Source organism: Dermochelys coriacea, chromosome 1 (assembly GCF_009764565.3).
Source record: "Dermochelys coriacea isolate rDerCor1 chromosome 1, rDerCor1.pri.v4, whole genome shotgun sequence".
Lineage (NCBI taxonomy): Eukaryota > Metazoa > Chordata > Testudines > Dermochelyidae > Dermochelys > Dermochelys coriacea.
Window position 1 is genome coordinate 263,289,910 of NC_050068.2, and position 22,180 is coordinate 263,312,089.

The following is a 22,180-nucleotide window of genomic DNA, read 5'->3' on the forward strand; positions in this document are numbered from 1 at the left end:
CCCCTTCTTCCACCTAGGACTCTCGGGGGGTTTGGCTGCCCAACCTTCCAGGATTGGGGTCAGGTGCTTGCTTCGAAAGGGGCCTTCCTTGGGTAGTCGGGTCAGTTCCCTGGCTGTCATCCGTCTTTCTACGAGCGTGATCATCTCGTCGTATGTGGATGGATCGTTCTGGCCTACCCATTTGTGGAGATCTGGCGGCAGTCCCTGCATGTAATGGTCTATGATCAGGGTCTCCAAAATCTCCTCTGGCCTGCACACCTTGGGCTGTAACCACTTCCGCGCGAGGTGTATGAGGTCGAATAGCTGGAACCTCAGGGATTTGCTCTCCTAGTATTTCCACTCATAGAACCTCTGGGCCTTTACTGCTGCTGTTATCCCTGATCGTGCTAGGATCTCTGCCTTCAGACGGGTATAGTCAGTGGCATCCGTGGCAGGCAAGTCAAAGTAGGCCCTCTGGGCCTCTCCACACAAAAACGGGGCGAGAATGCGGGCTCACTGCTCCTAGCGCCACGCCTCACGCTGAGCAGTCCTTTCGAATGAGAGGAGATATGCCTCTACGTCATCTCCTGATGTCATCTTTGGCAGACAACCAGTGACCCTCAGGGTTCGCGTCCCGTCGGACCCCCGGGCCTGGGTGGTGAGGATCTTCAGCTGGTCCACCACCTCTCTCAAGAGGGCACGATCTTGGGTCTCCTGGCTCATCAATAATTGATTGGTTTCCTGCTGTAGCCGACTCCTGTTGTGCTATTGCGTGAACCCGGGTGGCCTCCTGCTGGGCTGCTGTGGCTTGTACTAGAGCTCTTACCACCTCCTCCATTGTGGTACAAAGCAAACAAACAAACCAAAACAAAAAAAAAATCCAAAACCCCAGTGCACTTTTTTTTTAAACCTCTTTCTTCCGCCACGCTGTAAACAAAGTCCCACTCCTGACACCAGTTGTGACAAAGCTCTGTCCTTGCCTCCGTGGGTCCCGCGTTTCCTGGCGGATTTTGCTAGCCTCAGAGGCTCACTGAGACGCTCCACATAACCCTTCTCTCTCTAGAGACATGGGTTAGTCTACTGAGCCATTTTCATCATAAGCCAGCAAGGGAGGTGAGGAGAAGTTATCCTTCCTTGTACAATCTCTGTTGTCTCCCAGGCTCAGTGATTAATCAGGGGACAAAGGGCGGGGGGAGCCCGGGCCCCTCCCTCTACTCCGGGCTCCAGCCCAGGGGCCTTAATAGTATCAGCTATGGTAGCTGACCTTTTAGAAACAGGACATGTACAATTCCCTGGGCTACTTCCCCCACAGCAGCCCTCACTTCCTCAAGCTCCACTTCACCCTTTCCTCAGGGCCTCTTTCCTTGTGCCTGATATGGTGTGTACTACTCAGTCTCCCCAACAGCGCAACTTCCTCCCACGGCTCCTGACATGCACACCCATCTGACTAACTGGGAGGCTTTTAACTAGTTTCAACCAGTCCCTGATTGGCTTCAGGTTTCCCAATCAACCTAGCCTTCTCCCTGCCTTCTGGAAAGTTCTTAATTGGCCCCAGGTGTCTTAATTGACCTGGAGCAGCTGCCATTTCACTTATCCTGGTACCAGGGATTTGTTTAGCCTGGAGCTAATATATCTCCCACTACTTTTCTATAGCCATCTGGCCTTGCCCTGTCACAGCATATAGAGAAACAGTGTGCCATGCTGGGAAGTGAAACGGTAATGGCTTTTCACCTCCTCTTTGAGATAAGGTCTAAATAATTGATACAATAGCTTGAGACCAAACATATTACATAGAGCCCTGCATCAGTTGCATTTCCAGCAACTCTAGCCTCCTGCAAATATCTGAGGACAGAAATATCCAAGGGATGATCTGAAGGCCAAAAGTATAACTAGGTTAAAAAAAGAATTAGATAAATTCATGGAGGACAGGTCCATCAGTGGTATTAGCCAAGATGGCTAAGCCTCTGACTGCCAGATTCTGGGACTGGAGGACAGGGATGGATTACTCGATAATTGCCCCATTCTGTTCATCCCCACAGAAGCAGCTGGCATTAGCAGAAGACAGGATATTGGGCTAGATGGATCATTGATCTGAGCCAGTATGGCCATTCTTATGTTCCTACAATATCTGCTCATACTCAAAAAGAATATGCTAGAATACTTTATATTTCTATAGCATCTTTCATCCAGAAGGATCCCAAAGTAATATATATACACTTTACACATCAAGGGATAATTTCATCCACCACTGAAAGCAGCTGCCCCTGTAATAAGTTGTGGTAACTGTTTAGAAGCACACCTCAACATTTTAAGAGATATGGAAGAATACAGCAACTCTCATAAAACTTCAGTGGAAACTTGGCATGAAGAAAATAATTTCTAATGCTACAATTACCTAATGTACCCAAGAATAATTAACTTTTCTTATGAAAGTTCCATGGGATCTTTTAATGACCACAAGGATCTTACAGCATCCCTAGCACTGTAGTAGGGAATTGCTTTTGTACAGAATTAAATGGAAGCGCATCAGCTACTGAATCAGCACCACCATTTCATTCTGCATCTTGGGTTCTCCCATCAGGTAAAACTTTATTCATGGGTGTGACACATGGCCAGAAACGGTTAAGCATCTTGCAGGATAAATGACCCAAATTCAATCTTTAGGGACATATTGGTAGATGTTTGTGTTTTCAATATATACTTCAGAGGTTAACAATGTAACCAAACAGTTTTTGTCTTTGCTGTATTCTATTAATTGAGATCAAAAGGAGATCTTAACATTTAAATGAACTATAAATATAGTGATATCACAGTATTGAGCTCTCTTTGAAATGTATAGCAAATCACCTGCGAATGATGGAAAACAGGTAATTGCCTTATGTTAATCCCTGTAGCTAATTACCAATGATGCTTAGGAAATAAGTCTACTTCAAAGTCTCGATGATAGCCTATTGTTCACCTAAGAATTCCGAGCTTTCAAGAGAAGACACGGAACTGTATAAAAAACCCTTGGGTCCTGATCCTTTTTATCTCAGATCTGCTTGATGCTATACACAGGGGAAGTTTCAATTGTAAGACTGAGATCTCCAGTCTCACCTGGATCACCCTGAATATGAATGTTGGACTCTAACCTATGGACTAATTCTGAAAGAACTCTTTGCAACTACAAAGCTTACCATCTCTACTAGAAAACTGATCTCAAAACCATACTCAAGTCTGTATGTATACTGATCTTTTAACTAATACTCTCTCTCTCTTTTCTTTTTAAATAAATTTTAATTTAGTTAATCAGAACTGGCAGTAAGCGTGTATTTGGGTAAGAGCTGAGATATTCCTTAACCTGGGAGGTAATGTGTCTGATCCTTTGGGATTGGTAGAACTTTCTTCTATGATGAATAAGATTTTCAGTAATTCTGACTTGGGTGTCTGGGTGGAAGCCCAAGGCTGGGTTGCTTTAAGGGTACTGTGTTTTGGCTTCTTGGTAACCAGTAAGGTATTTTAGAAGCAGTTTTGTGTTGGCTTGGTATTGGAATATCCACCAGCTTTGGAGATTGTCTGCCCCATTCTTTACAGTTTGCCCTAATTGAGTAACCTCAGGGTGGCTCCCCTGGGACCCCGGTCACAATGAGTAAATGTCAAAACATAAAATTCACAATTAACCAAATATTCTGTATATATGGATTCATGAAGTAAGAAACTGTGAGGTCCCCAAGCAGAATCAGGGATGGTTGGTCAATGTGTGTGCTGTAGAAGCCTACAGTTACCTGTCTGGGAAAGGCATAGCATAGATGGTGACCCTACCTCCAACACAGTATAATGAAGCTACTGTTGCTGCTCTGAAAGTCATTGGGGTGGGAAAAGGGTAGTCTAATGAACATTCTTACTGTTGTGCTGAGACTACAAGGAAAAAGTTGCCTCAGGAAAAGTCTCCATATTTGAGCTGCACAGGCCTGTAGCAAAGGCCACCTCTCTGGTACTCTGCTCTGAAACAGTGGTACTGCCCATGTGCTCTCAAATTGACAAAATGCCACCTAAAATAAGTGACATTGGCGAGCGATCATCATAGTAACAGCCACCATGTTCTTTATTTATCTAGATATTCTATGGTCTTCTTCACCAAAGTAGTTGAACATTGCACAATCACTAATGGATTTTATCTTCACAGCATCCCTTTGAGTTAGGGAACTACTGTCCCCATTTTATAGATTGGGAACTGAGGCAAAACTGTAAGTGACTTATCCAAGATCATAGAGGAAGTATGTAAAATTGAACCCAAGGCCCTGACTGCTAGCTTGGTGTCCTATCCACTAGACTATCTTTCCCTTCCACTCACCTCTTCCTATTCCTCTAAAGTTTTATATTGTACATCACTTGTATATTAGCACCTTTTCATGAGAGGGATTTTGTAAAAACTGGAGTGAACCAATATTAATGTAATAGCAATTAATGTAATCTATTATAATTGGCAATCTCTGCTCAGACAATGTCCTTGGAAGAATGAGGTCCTGCAGGTCAGGAAGGAGGTACATTGGCAGAGTTGTGTTGGGCCAGAACTGAAATAGGAGTGGTTATGCAGCCAAAGATATACTGCTTGCACAATACTTGCTCACACTACAGCTGGCTAGAGCCAGTGCTATTTAGCCTTCACTTTCATAAGTACTAAATCCACGCACATCAATAAAAACTATTAGGGAAGGTGGAGTGGCAACATTAATGCAAAACAGGAGGATCCACATACTGCAATCTTGCAAGTAAAGTGACTCACAGCAACGAGCCAGCCAGCTAAGATAAACATAATCATTCTTTATCTTCTCACTCTGGATCAAGAGAAACACCTGCAGGAAAGAAGGAAAAAGAAAATTATGTACATCTGCTCTCCCATATACATAGTAGACATGTCCTTGTTGCAATATGTAGCCAAGTCCCAGGCCAGAGAATACTCAACAACAGCTTGATGGGAAGAGTTAGGGTGTGAAATTGTAATCCACAGGGGCATCTCTGTATCTGGTAAGTGAGGGATTCAAATAGTACATTTATCATGGGATTAGCTGGAGCTCTAAAATGCCAAACTATGGCGTGGCCTCACTTGAACAGCTGCCAGCGGGTGTTGGTACATAGCAAGCCAGCCATAAAGGAAGACAGGGACTGAGAGAAGAGACTAGTTTCCATAGGCAGCAATTGAGAATGCATTAATTTAGAATGCAGTGCAAAGAATGAAATCAGTGTCTTTCTGAAATACCAGAAGTCTCACTGTAATGATGATCCTTTCCCACCCCTCTGCCACATATTGTATGTAACAGCATTCCTAGACTAGCAATAATAGTCCTTAACCATTAGTTTTATCAAGGCTGTGTGTCAAAATACTAGATTTTTACAACATATAGTGGAGTTACAGTCATTCCACATTTAAGGAGGGCTGGGGGTGATCTTGTTGAGTTCCTGAGGCCTGCTCTATGCTACAATGTTAGGTTGACCTAAGTTGACTTGTTTTGCATCTATCCACACCACACCTGACGCAGGTACCCATCAACATCATTGCAATAACAACCACCCAACAACCCAAAGCTAAAGTCTATGTTCTTCCATCAACACAGTGCTAGAATAGACAGGGCATTACCTGCGTCAACTCTAGCAGTCTTTCAGGAAAAACCTGTCACCATATTGCTCCTGGGACTCAACTTTAAAACTCAAAAGAAAACCATTTCTTTTTTTTTTTGGCCTACAAAAATCAGACGATTTGCTTAAAATAAAATCTCATGGGTTTGGGGGGGGGGGGGTTTGGTCTGTCCTCTGTTTTTTTTAACCCTTGTGGGAAATCTCTCTTCCTTCTTCCCAGCAGCCAATTGCTTTTGTGCATTTCAGGGATAATTCAACATCAGATGCACACACAAAAAAAAGCTATGTGTGGGGAGAAATGAACCTCCTTAAGCACTACTGGATACTACTGAATAGGATGGGGAGCATTTCCTCTTTCTTTCCTCGTCCCAGAGGAAGAAAGTTTGTTTCTCACACACCTCCAAGGGGGACACCTAAAGCTCTCATCTATCTGGTCTCTGTTGCTCAGTGATCCCTACTCCACCTGAACAAGCCCTAAGTATGCCTGTGATCTCAGGCAGAGTACACAGAACACTGATCAAGAGAGCATTCCTTGATCAGTTAAGAGATAGATTAGAGTTCTGCACTCAAAGCATGACTCTCACATACCCAACCGTATGAGGTTAGCAGGACTCTGACTCCTCTGAATAAGGTTCACTGAAAGCAAGATATATATCTCAATTCCTGCAGGAAGCAGCAGCTCCATTTTCACACGATATGCAGAATCAGAAAGGTGTGGGGATGAAAGTGTGTGCGTGTGTGTGCGTGCGTGCTGGGGGCAGGGGACGGGACGTAGGAAAGAATTCCATTATTGTTGTTTTTTTAAGAAAGCATATACATACCTCCTCACCCTCGCTGGTATTGCCAGTGGCAGCTTTGGCTTGGGCATAGTTAAAGTTAAAAGTGTCATCATTGTAGAAATAACTCTGGAAAATAAGCCAGACCGACAGAAAACCATGGTGTACAACATTAAAAATAAAGACCAAAAATCTGAGTCAGCCTATAGCAGACAATTGGAAAAAACCTAAATGATACACTGTAAACATTAGGCATTTACAAACAGTGGCTAAAGAATTATGGAGGGGCTTTCCATCCTGAGTCAGTGATTACAATAAAAACTGAAACATTCCTGGGTATTAACCATGGTTGGTTTGGAGAATGTTCCAAGCCAAAAATTACAGTGTGGCAGCTTTTGTTGGATTTGGCTTTCATTCTGGGCATGCTAAGACCTGCTATGAGGCTGTGGCCACTTCCTCCATGACCCCTCATATATCCCCAACATGTTAAAATCTGGGCTGGTGAACAGGTAGCTCTGACTCTCCAGTGGTTTAAGAGTGAGCAGTGGGGCTCTCTTGCTTTGTGAGGCTAGTTAGGTGACATTCAGAATCATAATACTGTGCTGAATATTCTCCTTCAACAATGGTTTTGTCAGGGTTAGAAAAAAGTCCCAGGGTTAGCGAAGCTTGGTAAGCAAGAAGCTAGCTTCTCTGCATCACCACTTCCTTTTGTACAGATACAGCCAGGCTTCTCGCTCAAAGTTCACTTCTAAGTCCTTCAGCACTGGATGCCAGAGAATTTCAGTGCTACCCTTCCTGTGACTTTACATCTCAGAATTCTTTATGCTGTGGGAATCAGCACAAATAAGGTCACGCCCATTCTATAACTTTTAAGAGAGTCTGTTATCAGCTATTGACATGGTCAGCTATAAACATGATTAAAAACTCTGACAGTAACTACGGTCAGCTAACACCATTTCACCCCAGTTAGGGTGTATCTGCACTACAGAAGAGAACATAAGTTGGGGGAAACAGACCTTGTGTAAGTACTAATGCTGCTGTGAATTCACAGTAGCCATGCCCTTGTGGTTGCAGAACCCAGGCACATTTTCTACCCTGCACTAGACTTACTATTGTTATCTTGGGTCTTGTAGAACTGGATCTTAAGTCCCTTGATCTTTTCATAACACTGCTTGCTGTTCTGAGTAATGTGTATCTCAGCTAGCTGCTCACACTCAGTTGTACACTAATGTGTTCCTTATGCCCAGGACTCATTTTGGCCTGGATTATCTCATCTCCCCAGATGGTCATCAGTGCCAACATGTTGCCCTCAGACCGGCTGGCACACTCATAGCAAGGCGTCCTTTGAGACATGCAGTTTTAACTCAATCACCGATAAAGGGGATTACTAAGGAAATATAATGCAAATGAGTTCCATAGTGTGCTCAGCTCTACTTGTAAAGCTAAGTGGCTTCCAGCAAAATTGGCCCCTGTGCTACAAAGCATAAACCATACTGGGCAGGCCATCTAAGACCTGACTGGTAGGAACTATTTGTAGTGGGAGAACTATTTGTACCATTAGGGCTATAGGAATATAGGAGTTGCCAGCCTGGCTTAGACCTGTGGTCCATCTAGCCTGCATCCTTGTTCAGAGAGTGGCCAGAACCTGCTGCTTCAGAGGAAGGTGCAAAAAACCATGAAGTAGGCAGTATGGGATAGCCTACTCCCTGGGAACAGTTCCTTCCAATCCTCACTCTTTAGAAGTCACCTTATGCTCTCAAATATAAGGGTGTGTATCCCTTCAAAAAGATTTTTTAAATACTTATTGTTATAACTCTGGATAGTCTAGTTGGGTATATAAAATGTCCAATCTTTTTGAATCCTGCTAAGATGTTGGCCTCAATATAATCTTGTGACAATAAATTCCACAGGTTAACTATGTCTTATCTGAAAAATATATTTCCTTCGATATGATCCATTTTGAATTTGCCACAATTCTACTGACTCTCCTTGTTCTTGTCCTAGGAGAGAGCGAAAGAAGTTTGCGATCTACCTTCTTTGTATCATTATTTTGTACACTTTTCTCCTGTCTCCTTTTATTCTTTTCTTCTCTAAAGCCTACAGTCTCAAACTTTTTCAATCTCTCTTCATATGAGAATTTTTTCATGTCCCTAATCATTCTAATTACTTTTCTCTGAACCCTCTCTAATTCTGATGTCCCCCTGGAGTGACCAGAACTGAACAGTATTTCAATTGAGGGCGCATCACCAATGTATATATTGGCACCATCTTTTCTGTATTAATCTGTATCCCATTCCTTATGCATCTTAATTTTATTTGCTCTTGATGAGCACATTGGCACTGCACTAGAGGAGACTGACAGAGGTGGACCACATGTTGGTTAATTTTGCTTGAAGCATGTCTAATCAAAACAGCATTATAATCACTTGCATGCCATTGGAAACATGTACATGTGCAGACATGTGATGTGTTCCATGCATTCTTGGGGGACAATGAGAAGTGGGAGGGGCAAGTGGTTATTAGCATAACACATTTTTCTGGAGTAGACCAAGTCTCAGAGTTCTAGGCTGGCAAATGGTTGGCTTCCTTTATCCAGTTCAGCACTCCTTTTTACAGAGTGAAGTGGATGCTCTAGTTATATTCATATAACCAGTTTAACCTGCCCTCCTTTCTCCAGGCTCTCTGATATGACATCCCAGAGTGCATTGTTCCACATGCTGCTGAAGCTGCTTTGTTTGCATGCCCTCAGCCCAGTCTATTACCTTTGGAGGCACTACAGGGTAGTTGCCCAGATTTTCCCAGAATGCACTGATAAACATGGTTAGACAGCATAGTAAGTGCAGATGTACAAACAAGGTTCTTTGGGCGAAAAAAATGCCCCATTATATGTATCCAGTTAAACTGCTCTGGCCTCTAAGTGTTTACAAAATCATGGATAAAAGCTGTAGGGCTGAGATGGCCTAAAAGATCATTGGCTGCTTTGTTTGGGAGCATCAAAGTACTATTCCCTTATTAACAAAGGTGGGTGTTTAGCCATGCCTAGGGACGCATCTTTCATCTGTAGGTATGGATATATTAGACTCTTTTGTGAGCTCTTTATGCTTGAAAGCACTGGCAATGCATGGTATAAAAGGGGTTAACATAAACACCCTTGATCTGGAATGTATGGAGGGGCCTGGTGCCAACTGGCACAGGCCTTAGTCAGCAGGGAATGTTCAAGCACTCATAGGCTGGGTTATCAGACTTCTGGAACTGCCTTTGTACAGCACCCTATTTCTCTGGCACTCCTTAGCTGCCCTTTAATCCAACAAAAAGAAAAGGAGTACTTGTGGCAACTTAGAGACTAACAAATTTATTAGAGCATAAGTTTTCGTGAGCTACAGCTCACTTCATCGGATGCATTTGGTGGAAAAAACAGAGGGGAGATTGATATACACACACAGAGAACATGAAACAATGGGTTTATCATACACACTGTAAGGAGAGTGATCACTTAAGATAAGCCATCACCAGCAGCAGGGGGGGGAAAGGAGGAAAACCTTTCATGGTGACAAGCAAGGTAGGCTATTTCCAGCAGTTAACAAGAATATCTGAGGAACAGTGGGGGGTGGGGTGGGGGGGAGAAATAACATGGGGAAATAGTTTTACTTTGTATAATGACTCATCCATTCCCAATCCTTCAGCCCCCAACTAAAACCTCTCCAACGCATCATCAAGGATCTACAACCTATCCTGAAGGACGACCCATCACTCTCACAGATCTTGGGAGACAGGCCAGTCCTTGCTTACAGACAGCCCCCCAGTCTGAAGCTAATACTCACCAGCAACCACACACCACACAACAGAACCACTAACCCAGGAACCTATCCTTGCAACAAAGCCCGTTGCCAACTCTGTCCACATATCTATTCAGGGGACACCATCATAGGAACTAATCACATCAGCCACACTATCAGAGGCTCGTTCACCTGCGCATCTACCAATGTGATATATGCCATCATGTGCCAGCAATTCCCCTCTGCCATGTACATTGGTCAAACTGGACAGTCTCTACGTAAAAGAATGAATGGACACAAATCAGACGTCAAGAATTATAACATTCAAAAACCAGTTGGAGAACACTTCAATCTCTCTGGTCACTCGATTACAGACCTAAGAGTGGCTATCCTTCAACAAAAAAGCTTCAGAAACGGACTCCAAGGAGAGACTGCTGAATTGGAATTAATTTGCAAACTGGATACAATTAACTTAGGCTTGAATAGAGACTGGGAATGGATGAGTCATTTCACATTACACATTTCCCCATGTTATTTCTCCCCCCCACCCCACCCCCCACTGTTCCTCAGATATTCTTGTTAACTGCTGGAAATAGCCTACCTTGCTTATCACCATGAAAGGTTTTCTCCTCCCCCTCCCCCCCACGCTGCTGGTGATGGCTTATCTTAAGTGATCACTCTCCTTACAGTGTGCATGATAAACCCATTGTTTCATGTTTTCTGTGTGTGTATATCAATGTCCCCTCTGTTTTTTCCACCAAATGCATCCGATGAAGTGAGCTGTAGCTCACGAAAGCTTATGCTCTAATAAATTTGTTAGTCTCTAAGGTGCCACAAGTACTCCTTTTCTTTTTGCGAATACAGACTAACACGGCTGCTACTCTGAAACCTGTCTTTAATCCAACAGTCATTGTTTGTCAGCTTCATGTCCTAGTGGCTTTATTTTAGTCATCTCATCTGCATGTTTAATTTCTAATCTGCTTTCCTTCTCATCTACTTCCCATTTCCACAGTTACTTCGAACTCTGCTATATTATACTGAGATAATATAAATAATATCAAATAAACTACAGGAACTGTTTGTACATATTCCAAGTGAACTGATCAAAGGAACAAGGGAGGGTGTGTGTGCGTGCCTGCATACACTAGTGTCCTCTAGTGGGTGGCTCAGGAAAGATCTGCTCCAGTGCAAATCAGAATCTCTTACCAACTGAGCTCAGGAAGCTGCTCCTTCAGGCATGCAAATGACAAACTAGTGTATACTGCACTGTGCTGGATGGGATAGGTTATTCACCCTTGATCCCTGATTTGCTCTTGGAAGGTTTACGTTTAAAATCAAATTATAGCCTAGGGAAAGTTAAACTTTGTAAAGTTGTTGATGATAAAAATAATTAAAGCTGTAATGCAATTAGGGAAAACAAATGTAAAAATATGTGTTATAGGCTCTGCAAAAGTAGGAGGCCTAGATAGTTAGCCTAAAGTGCTTGACCTAAGGTTATAAGATTTAGTAATATGTATCTTGTGATAAACAAATAAACCACAAAAGAGGGGTTTAATCTTGAAAAAACAGATTTTTAGGGGATTTTTGGTATATGTAACCATCAGGTTAATCACATTAATGTGTTGGAAATATTGGGAAATGTATTGACACAAATAGCTTACGTCAGCAATCAGAACCCCAATTATGGTTTCCCTGAAAGCCACACATGGACAGGAGCTGATAGGCAATCTAAATATGGTTACATCAGTGGGCACATCATCATGACAGGATGTGGAAGTTTGGATTGACACACCTCACTCCTGTTGTTCTCCACTTACTTTTCCTTCCATCCTGATACTTCTGATTGTCTCCATATGGTTGTGAGAATGCATAATGCAGGGGATTGTTCTGCTATACTTATTTTGCTTTTCTATTATTGCTATTATATCTGTATGTATTTAAGTACTAAATAAAGTCCTCATGTCTCTGTGTGTGATTCACCAATCTCATCTCCTTTAATAAATCTGTGTAGCCACTTGAGCAAAATAACCTGTTATTAGTGACTTGTGCAATTTGCACACTAAATTAATCAAAGGCTACAAGGTCAGGCTTTCCCATGAATATATTAGTTCCCTCTGTTGATTGAGTTTGGAAGGTAGGCAGCTCCTGTCACTCAGCAAGTAGAGAATGCTGGTTTGCAGCTGAAGATAAACCTCTTGATGTTATGTATATAATATTATATACAAGAATGCGTCATTGTTTTCAATTCTCTGACAAAAAAAGATAGAAAAAAAGATCAGGCACCCAATGAAAGTTTCCCACCCCACATAAGTAAGATCTCTTCTTCTCTCAATGGGAATTATGCACACACAGGCCTGAGAGAAAAAGCTCTTTCCAAAAAAAGCTGGTAAACACAACAGTAGTTAAGGTGCTCTACTGACCTTGACTGAGTTGAGGTAAATCAAGACATCATCAAATTGTCTGAGCAGAAAGAAGCAGGAAGCCATGCACTGTCTCCCGGGGATTGTATCTAAGGAAAGAGAGGAAAAGGCAGATATTTAAAATTGGGTGGTGGTGGAAAATTAACTTGGATATCTGCCTCCCAAATTACCAACAAAGTCCTAGAAAATAGTATAACCTGCCTCTTTCAGACAAGGGGCTACACTACAGATGGAGAAGAGGTATTAGTTCATTTGGTCATCCTTCCCTATCCTGCTCCACAGATAATGCAAGATTGTTTCCTAAAATAACTTTTCTAAACCTAAAAAATTCACATATATTAAGTCCTTTATATTGGACTCCATACCAGGCTTTGGCATGTCCCACTGGAAAACTGTTAATCTCCCTTTACAATGGTCTAACAATACAATACTCTTATACGGCACTTTTCATCAGTAGATCTCAAAGCACTTTACAAAGGAAGGTCAGTATCATTATTCCCATTTTACAGATGGGGAATAATTAGGCAAAGAGAGGTGAGGTGATTTGCTCAAGGTCACTCAGACAGTCAGTGGCAGAGCCATAAATAGAACCCACATCTCTTGAGCCCCAGTCCAATACTCTATCCACCAGGCAAACTACTTAGTATATGGGTATATAGCTTCCATTTCTTGTCCTGCAGGGTCAAGCGATAACAGGATTGGAAATTGTGGCATTTTTGTGACAGATGTGAGACCCTGGAAGTGTGGAAACCTCAAAATCTCATGTATTGAGATGAGCCAAAAGTTATGGACCGAGGGGATATTCATTGACTATTGTATCAATAAGCGTTATGTGTATCTCTGGGTTCCTGGTTCATTGGATGGGATTCCTGTGTAATCTGGAATCACTTAGAGGAGGGATATTAATAATTAACGCAAGTTCTCAATGCTGGTTATGCAGATATCCATACCGGTGAAGCTACACCCCTCAGGAGAAGTAGCATTGACTTAATTTATCTGATTCAGGAGGTCTGAAAGACAAAGGTCCCAAACCGTACAGTATCAGCCTGATTTTATTCAGGACAGACCCATTCTGCAACAAAGAACTGACAAATTTGTATATGGACCTAACAGGATTTCATGTGGATGATGAAAATAGCTGGTAAGTTTAGCACGTATGTAGGCTGTTTATTGTTTTATGATGTGTTTTCTCTGTAATTCTTTTATCATAAATAATTGTACTATGTTTTGTGAAAGCTGACTGGTCCCTGATTAACTATTATTCTCCCTGAGAAACAGCAGAACTGCAGGTGCTGAAATAAAGTCAGATTGGCTGGGATAATAATCACAGTGAATTGTAAGGGGACTGCAGCTCTAAAATTTGGATCTGGAGAGAGAGGAACACCAGTTCCTGCCCTGAAAAAGGGTACAGCTAGAGCAGAGGTGGGCAAACTACGGCCCACAGGCCACATCTGGCCTGCGGGACCCTCCTGCCAGCCCCTGAGCTCCTGGCCCGGGAGGCTAGTCCCCGGCACCTCCCCTGCTGTTCCCCCTCACCCGCAGCCTCAGCGTGCCGCGCCATTGGTGCAACGCTCTGGGCGGCCAAGCAGCACAGTTGCAGAGCCCCAGCCTGACCCGGTGCTCCAGGCAGCACAGTAAGGGGACGGGGGGGTTGGATAGAGGGCAGCGGAGTTTGGGGGCTGTGGTCAGGGGTGTGGATAGAGGTCGGGGGGCGGTCAGAGGGCATGGAACTGGGGGGTTGGATGGAGCAGAGGTCCCGGGGGGACAGTCAGGAATTGGAGGGGGGGTTGGATGGGGCAGCAGGGGGCAGTCAGGAGTGGGGGGTCCGGGGGTGGTCAGGAGACAGAGAGCAGGGGGTGGTGGATGGGGCAGGAGTTCCGGGGGACCCTCAGGGAATGGGGGACGGGGTTTGGATGGGGCAGAAGTCCCAGGGGAGCCATCAGGGGGCGAGAAGTGGGGTGGGGGGTCGGATATGAGGCAGGGGCCAGGCCATGCCTGGCTGTTTGGAGAGACACAGCCTCCCCTAACTGGCCCACCATACAATTTTGGAAACCTGATGTGGCCCTCAGTCCAAAAAATTTGTCCGCCCCTGAGCTAGAGGCTTGAGACCAAAGGGTGTGCCCTTGAGGAAGTCATGAAGGGGGCAGATGTATAGTTAACCCCAATATTATGACAGTTTTCAAACACAGAAAATCCAACCCTATCTGAAGGTTTTATCTGGGCTTTGGGCAGGAGTTATGGAATGGAAAATTCCCCATTTGAGAGAAAAAAGTTTTGTTTTTGCTTTTTTAATGAAGCAGCAGTTTGAAGTTGTTTCGGGGCCCTGAAAAATTAGAATAAATCCCCCTGGGATATGGATTAGTGGACAGAGGATTAGGAGGCAATCAAAAGTGCTATCACATGACTTTGCAATTTAACACCTTAATATCACCTCTAGGTGTGATGTCTTTGTATAAAACACACACACACTTTGGTTGAATGTAAAAACAAAAAAACAAAACAAAACAACTTGAGTGTTTAAATAGAGTCTACTAATGCGGAATGTAAGAAACCAACTGAAAATGGGTATGGTTTTGCTCCCCTTCTTTATCCACAGCCAGACTCCAATCTTATTATCCTGCCTTGTAGGATTGCTCTAGTGTGGCTTTTCTACACCAGTGGTGCCCAAACTTTTCCTGTCGCACCCCCTCTCACCAGTAATGGAATCTGTCCCTGCTACTCCCTCCCTTCCCCCAATTACTGCACAGCCATTGCTTCCGCAGCAGAGGAACTTGGGCTGAAGGCAGAGCTGGGGACAGAACTGGGGTTGGGGGAGGAGCTAGGGCTAGAGGCAGAGCTAGCCTGGGGGCAGAGAGGGAAAGAGGGCAGAACTGGGCAGGAAGTGGAGTTGCAGCTGGGGCCAGAACTGAGATGGGAGCAGAGGAGGGACCGGAACCAGAGCTGGACTGGCAGGTAGAGTGGAGCTGTGGTTGGGGCTGGAACTAGGCTGGGGACAGAGCAGGGGACAGAGGGCAGAGTAGAGCTGTGGGACTGAGCTCGGAGCTAGGTGGTGCTCCCTCCCCACCCCTCGTGGGGGCTGGCCAGCCCTCCCCCCGCATGTTCCTCTGGGTCCCCCTGCGGGAGATTACACCCCACAGTTTGGGGACCACTGCTCTACATTCTGGCTTCCCAGGTCACTTCACTATGTATTATAGACTAGTACCTACTTGAGAACAGAAATTGACTTGTGTGTTTAATTTTTCCCTTGCTTACGTGTATGCCCATCATGATGTGCATCTTCATGTGTCAGGGAAATAAGTTATATATACACCTCAGTGTTCTTTCATGCCTCCTCAAGGCAATGGAGGGCTCAAAGAGACCCCAAAAGAGACCCCCCCACACACATCTCCCAAGAGATTTAAGTTCATAAATCCATAGCAATTTATATTATACAAGATCCAAACAAAATATAAATAAATATTTAAGGAGAGTAAAAGTTAAGAATATATTTTCTTTATAAATTAATCAAGGTAATGGAACATTAGTTTATAAAAAACAGAATGCTCAAAGGTCAAGAAATTCTTGAGATTTATTCTTTCCCCAACATTTCCACTAATCTACTTTCTAGTTGAAGATCACCTTATCCCAGCACATTCCCCTCCAAATAGTTATTTTTAAAAAATTGCATTTTATTAAAGTAATATCCATACATCTCATACAACTCAAGCTAATACTACACATTTCCAAGACACAGTCAACTGGGGCATTAATCTTAGAGTTCTAGTTTTTCCTCTTCATAATACCTATATTCCCATATTTGTAAAATACGGCCTCCCAATGAACTTTCAGAATATAGCCACAAACACTCCCTTTTCCCTTCCTGCAAACTATCCCCTAGAAAATTCTATACACTGGTTTATGAACTCCAAACACACCACACAAAATGGCTGGAGACCTAGACTATTTTCCCATTAATGGCTAAATACCATAACATCCTGTATGTTATTTCCATATGTATGTGCCAGACATACCATCATGTCCCCATCCATCATTATGTGATAGGCTGAATACTCCACTAGACTTGGTTCACTTTCCCCATAAAGATTACAGACCTGACTAACTCATATTATTTCAGGCAATTAATACTTCACCCATCACTATAGGATCTGAGCGCCTTACAAATTCTAAAGAAGAATCTGTTTCTCTCCCTCACACAGTTTTTGTTATTGTGGAAAAGCTAAGTGGAAGAAGTAAGTTTTGCATTCCACACTGATGGTGGCAAGGTTTACAGTCATTCTGATCTCCTGCAGCAAGTTCCACAGTCATGGCCAGCTGCCAAGAAAGTTCTGTCATTCCTGTTCATTATCCTCATTGTTCTTTGGTAGCAGTTGAAGTAGGAAAAACAGTCCAAAACTGAACTGAGATTTTCACCATTATTAAGAGGCACAAATTCCATAACAAGTAGGAAGACTTCAGGTTATGATCTGATCACATCTAAGAAAAGTAATTGGTCCTGATCAGTACTTGGGGAAACACCCAGAGGAAAACCTACAGGAAGCTGTGTCTATAATTCAGTATAACATACTCTTTTCTGAAGTCAGTAATAAACTAAAGCCCCAGCACTGTTTTGAGGATATTGTGCTGCCAGATAAGCACTATCTTGGGAAAAGACAAGCTGGGTCCTTGACTACTTGTGGTCATACAAAAATTCAATGGCACACTTTGAAAGTCTGTTTGCTCCAGTGTTCTGCCCAAATTCCCTGTTAGAGGATAATTTTATGTAGGCAAAATGCTACTATCTATGATTTCACTTTAACAGAATATTATTCTTCACTCCCTGTTCTTAGGTATAAATAGCATTACTGTGCTTTGTTAAATATCTGACCACTATTGTGCTGGTACAGTACCAGTGCTGGATGAAATATTTTCTGAATAACTATCATTCATAGAATGCTTTGGGATAATGACTATATAAAATATGGTATTAAAAAGATAATAAAAAGAAAAGTCATGGATTGGTGCCATTATCACCAACCCTGGTTTACCATGGATACTACTTGTTATGGCAGGAGGTGAATGGGTGACTTTGCCTTAGCTCTGTTCCATTTTGAACAATGAAATGGAAGTAAAATAGGAAAGTTGGAATTTTATAGACCTAATCCATCCCATGTGAGTTTCACAGAAAGAGGAAAAAAGCTCATTTTGAAAAGCTCTATACTTGTGTAACTTAAAGTGACTCAAAGGAAGGTAATATGAAGTCTAGAAAAAAGTTTTCCCTCCCAGTGATTTGATGTTTTTCCTTTACCAAATGCCAGATTTGGTCTTAAAACTACTGAAGATGAAGATGGGGTCCTTACATCCATTATTTTGGCATAGTGTGCAATCCTTGTGTTCTAGGAGGTAGAGCTACCAACTATAGGTGTGCCAGCAGCAGCCACCTCAGTGGGCTACAGGGTCCATTCATATTGAGAATTAAGTTTGTCTAATCAGACCTGGATACTTACGAAGAGTTATGCTCAGCCACAGAAATGATACACCATTTATTAAGTGAAAGTGTTAAAAATGTGACAGTTCACTGCGTTTCCCACCTTCAGTTCTTCTTTTACTCTCTCCAAGGAATCTGATCCTTATTTCACTTTCCACCATCAGGCTAAAGAAAGGTGAGCTATTGAGAAAGATCACTCAGAGCACTGGCATTAACTGCCAGGAGTATAGGGAACAATAAAAAAAAAAAAAAGCAATCTCTAGTGCCCTCATCTGCAATGTCAATTCCAGTTTATGAGCCACTGGTGACCAATAGTTTTACCCATCTTTTTTCCTAGCTGAAATGCAGTGTACAGCTGTTGATTTTGGGCAGGTTTTATTGTGGAAGAAAGGTAGATAATGGTTACTACAGAATGGATGCTTCTTCGTTTTTTCTGAAACCACACAATAATTAAAAGTCTAGACTTACATAGCTCCTCATTGGAAGGACTCATACACTAACTCTGCTCATTGTATGTTTTTTAATTTTCTAAGTCAGTAACCTAACCAGAAACAATAGAGATCTAACCACTGACCCCTATAAGACTTTGCTGAATGTGTGACATAGTTCTCATAAACTACCCTGTTCTCAACAGTTTTTTAAACATCTTCCGTCTCCATATCTGGTCCTGGGATCTCTGTAGAGAGTGAGAGATGTAGAAAGACCAGAATCAGAGCAGAGAAAGTGCTCTGCTATTTCTGTTTGTCCATTGATCTTTGAAAATTCCCAGTAAGTTAACAGGCTTGTGAAGGTGCTATCAATCACTTTAAGAAACACAAACCATCATTCCTTTCTAGTTTTGTGAAACAGTTAGATATGCTGATGCAGGGCACTGTATGAGACTTTAAACAGACAGATAATCTGGTGGTACTAGCTCTTTACTCCTGGGAGACCACCAAGAACTGGCAATAGAAGGAAGTGTTAGATTTTGACTTCTAGGCCAACTATGTTAGCAATCTCTCCTCTGTTTTTTCCACCAAATGCATCCGATGAAGTGAGCTGTACCTCACGAAAGCTTATGCTCTAATAAATTTGTTAGTCTCTAAGGTGCCACAAGTACTGCTTTTCTTTTTGCGAATACAAACTAACACGGCTGCTACTCTGAAATATGTTAGCAAGGGCTCTCATACAAAGGCAGCAAAACTATAATCCGCATCCTAAATCTAGGGAAGCAAATGCAAAGTCCAAGGTCAGCAGAATGACCTTAAGCAGGCAATAGAATGGCTGGAGTATTATAATACATATAAGTACAGTACATTTCGGAACATTGCACTGAGAGTTCTTATTATTCCTCTTTATTAAATGCCATTAGCATGTGCTGCCCTGAACAAAAAACATATAAAATATTGTCTCTGCCTCAAGGAGCTTACAGTCTAATTTAGACAAAAATATGCTACATGAAGATAATACAGTAAAAGCTGTTTTAACTGGCATGTTGGGGGAATGGGGGTTGCCGGTAAGTGAAAAATGCTGGTTAACTAAGAGGGAGGGAGTTAGGGCATGGGAAGGGGCGTGGGGCTGGGGCGCAGGATGAGGTGCAGGGTGCCAGATCCAGGGGGCGCTCACCTCGGGCGGCTCCCCGCAAGCAGCGACCTGTCCCAGCTGCTCCTAGGAGGAGGCGCAGCAAGCGGCTCCGCCTGCCCCGAGAGCTAGCTCCGCAGCTCCCATTGGCTGGGATCCATGGCCAGTGGGAGCTGCGGGGGCGGTGCCTGTGGGCGGAGGCATCAGGCAGAGCCGCCTGCCGTGCCTCCGCGTAGGAGCAGTTGGGACAGGTCGCCACTTGCAGGGAGCTGCCTGAGGTGAGCGCCCCCCGGATCTGGCACCCCGCACCTCCTTCCGCGCCTCAACCTGCTGCCCTGAGCCCTCTCCCACACCGAAACTCCCTCCCAGAGCCCGCGCACCACACTCCCTCCGGCGCCCCAACCCCCTGCCAGCCCCGTGGCAACCGCACTATAAACTGGAATTTCAATAAAGATCAGAAAGGCCAGTTTATAGAGCTTTCTGGTTGGGGAAATGCCAGATAATACAGCTTTTACTGTACTGTGTATTTGGTAAATCACTGGGCCCATCTCCAGCCCAAATGCTGCTATTAATGTGATGTTTATGATAGAAGTACCATTTTACATTGATAGAAATGCTGTTTTATTACAAACTTATTTCTCTAACTGGAACAATGTAGGTGTCTATAACATGTTCAAAATTGTGTGCACATGCGTGTCAGAGCATATCCTCAGTTTCGTATGACAGCAGATGCACTGTGTGGAAACATTATGCTGTTACCAGCATAACTACAGCAACACAACGCCTGGCACTAGACATGCTGAGAGTCAGCAATTGCATAAGCACTATTATAAGACAGTATATACCAGCAGTTCTCAACCAGGGGTCCAAGCCCCCTGGGGGGCCACAAGCAGGTTTCAGGCGGTCCGCCAAGCATTAGACTTACTGGGGCCCAGGACAGAAAGCCAAAGCCCCACCACCCCAGCCCTGGCAACCGGGCCTCAAGGTGAGGCCTGAGTAGCTTAGCTTTGTGGGGGCACCTGTGACGTGGGGCCCTGTGCAGTTGCCCTGCTCGCTAACCCCTAAAAAGCCTGGCTTTTCCATGCAGAAAAACAGTTGTGGCACATGTGGGCTGTGAAGTTTTTATAGCATGTTAGGTGGGCTGCAGAAAGAAAAAGGCTGAGAACCCCTGGTATATACTGTAGTATCAGTAGAAGAACATTTACATAATGGAGAAAGAAAAATTCAAACGTACCACATTCACTGGCTGATCCTCCCACCAGCTGGAAGAACTGTTGAGCAATTTTCAGATGATCCCTCTTGGAGAGAAACAAATGACATGAGATCCAGATCATGGAGTGGTGCCATGGGACCAAATGAACGCATGCTCCAAGGGGGGTGAGTAGGGTGAAGTAAAGCAAAGTGAATACACATATTGTGGGGTGAGGGGAAAGATGGGGACAGAGGTACAATAAACAAGGAAGGAAGGAATCTTATTGCATGGACCTACATACACAGAATCATTGCAAAAAGAAGCAAGGCTTTTGTAAGCAGGATAGAGAGGCTCAGTTCAGTATGGATGAGTCTCCGGGCTAGTAACAGAAACTCACAATTCACTCACTCTGGACTGTGAATTATGGAGAGAGAAGAAATGAAGGAACTCAGAAAGCATGGGATTTGAGTGTGAAACTACCACCTCTTTCCCATTAGCTGCATTCCAGATACCACATTTCTTTTCCCCCTAGTACTGATGTCAATGCTGGAGCAGCAGAGGGGTTTTACTCACTGAGCTCATTTCCTGTCCAAGGGCTGCATTCACCACTCCCTTGAGTATGTACTCCTGCAACAAACAAGAGGATCAGAGAAGACAAGTTAAAGAATTCAGAAGACATACAAAACAGCTGCAGGCAACTTAGAAATTATTTTATTCCTGCCCATGCCAATTCTATTCAAACTTCATTTTATTAGTAGTCTGCACTCCAGCAGTGTGTAATAAATAATCAAAAAAAAAATCAATCCTGCATGTGAGCCAGTTGTTTATGTGAATTGAGCTACGGTTCTGAATCAAGGTCCTGTGTAGAGACAGCAACATTATAAAAACACCATCAAAATTGCCAGGAATTGTCCCGCTGTTATCAGTCACAGCAGAGGGGCCCAAGTAGACTGAACTCCCCTTTCGGGCCTCTAAGTGGTCACTCCAGGGAGGAGGATATGTGTGTCTGCCTCAGGGTATGGAAGTTTGCATTGCCTCTGCCAGTATTACATCTACCCTATGAATAAAGAGAACTCCAGGGTTGTCAAACAGACTGATATCTTTCAACCAGCATGAAAAAGTAAATCCGGTGCCGGTAAAAAGGTATTAGATTGACAGTGCTGGAGGCCGAAGTCCTCTGCCCATAAGTCAGGTACAGCAAGGACAGAAGCATTGCAATTTTCCCAGAAATGTATATATAGTTCCTCCACCCTCCCCTGGAGAGAGGCACCTCTGAAGCCTCTGCAGTTCTTAAACCCCTCTGCTGAGATGGCAAAGAGGGGGACAATTAATGCCAATTGTGATTATGGTTTTTGGTGGAACTTGCTCATTAGCACAACAATGGAATGTTACCATTA

General features: G+C 43.5%; 1 protein-coding gene across 3 annotated transcripts in view; it reads right to left on the bottom strand.

Annotated features, from left to right (window-relative positions):
* TTC26 (tetratricopeptide repeat domain 26) overlaps window positions 1-22,180 on the bottom strand; it is an 89,725-nt gene that overhangs the window by 13,533 nt on the left and 54,012 nt on the right. For all 3 annotated transcript variants that reach the window (XM_038417694.2, XM_043502555.1, XM_043502551.1), the window contains 5 exons: window positions 21,357-21,410; window positions 20,826-20,889; window positions 12,568-12,656; window positions 6,417-6,500; window positions 4,745-4,814 (listed from right to left, as the gene is read on the bottom strand). In XM_038417694.2, the coding sequence (XP_038273622.1) occupies window positions 4,745-4,814; window positions 6,417-6,500; window positions 12,568-12,656; window positions 20,826-20,889; window positions 21,357-21,410 (361 nt within the window). The remainder of the gene's footprint in view (window positions 1-4,744; window positions 4,815-6,416; window positions 6,501-12,567; window positions 12,657-20,825; window positions 20,890-21,356; window positions 21,411-22,180) is intronic.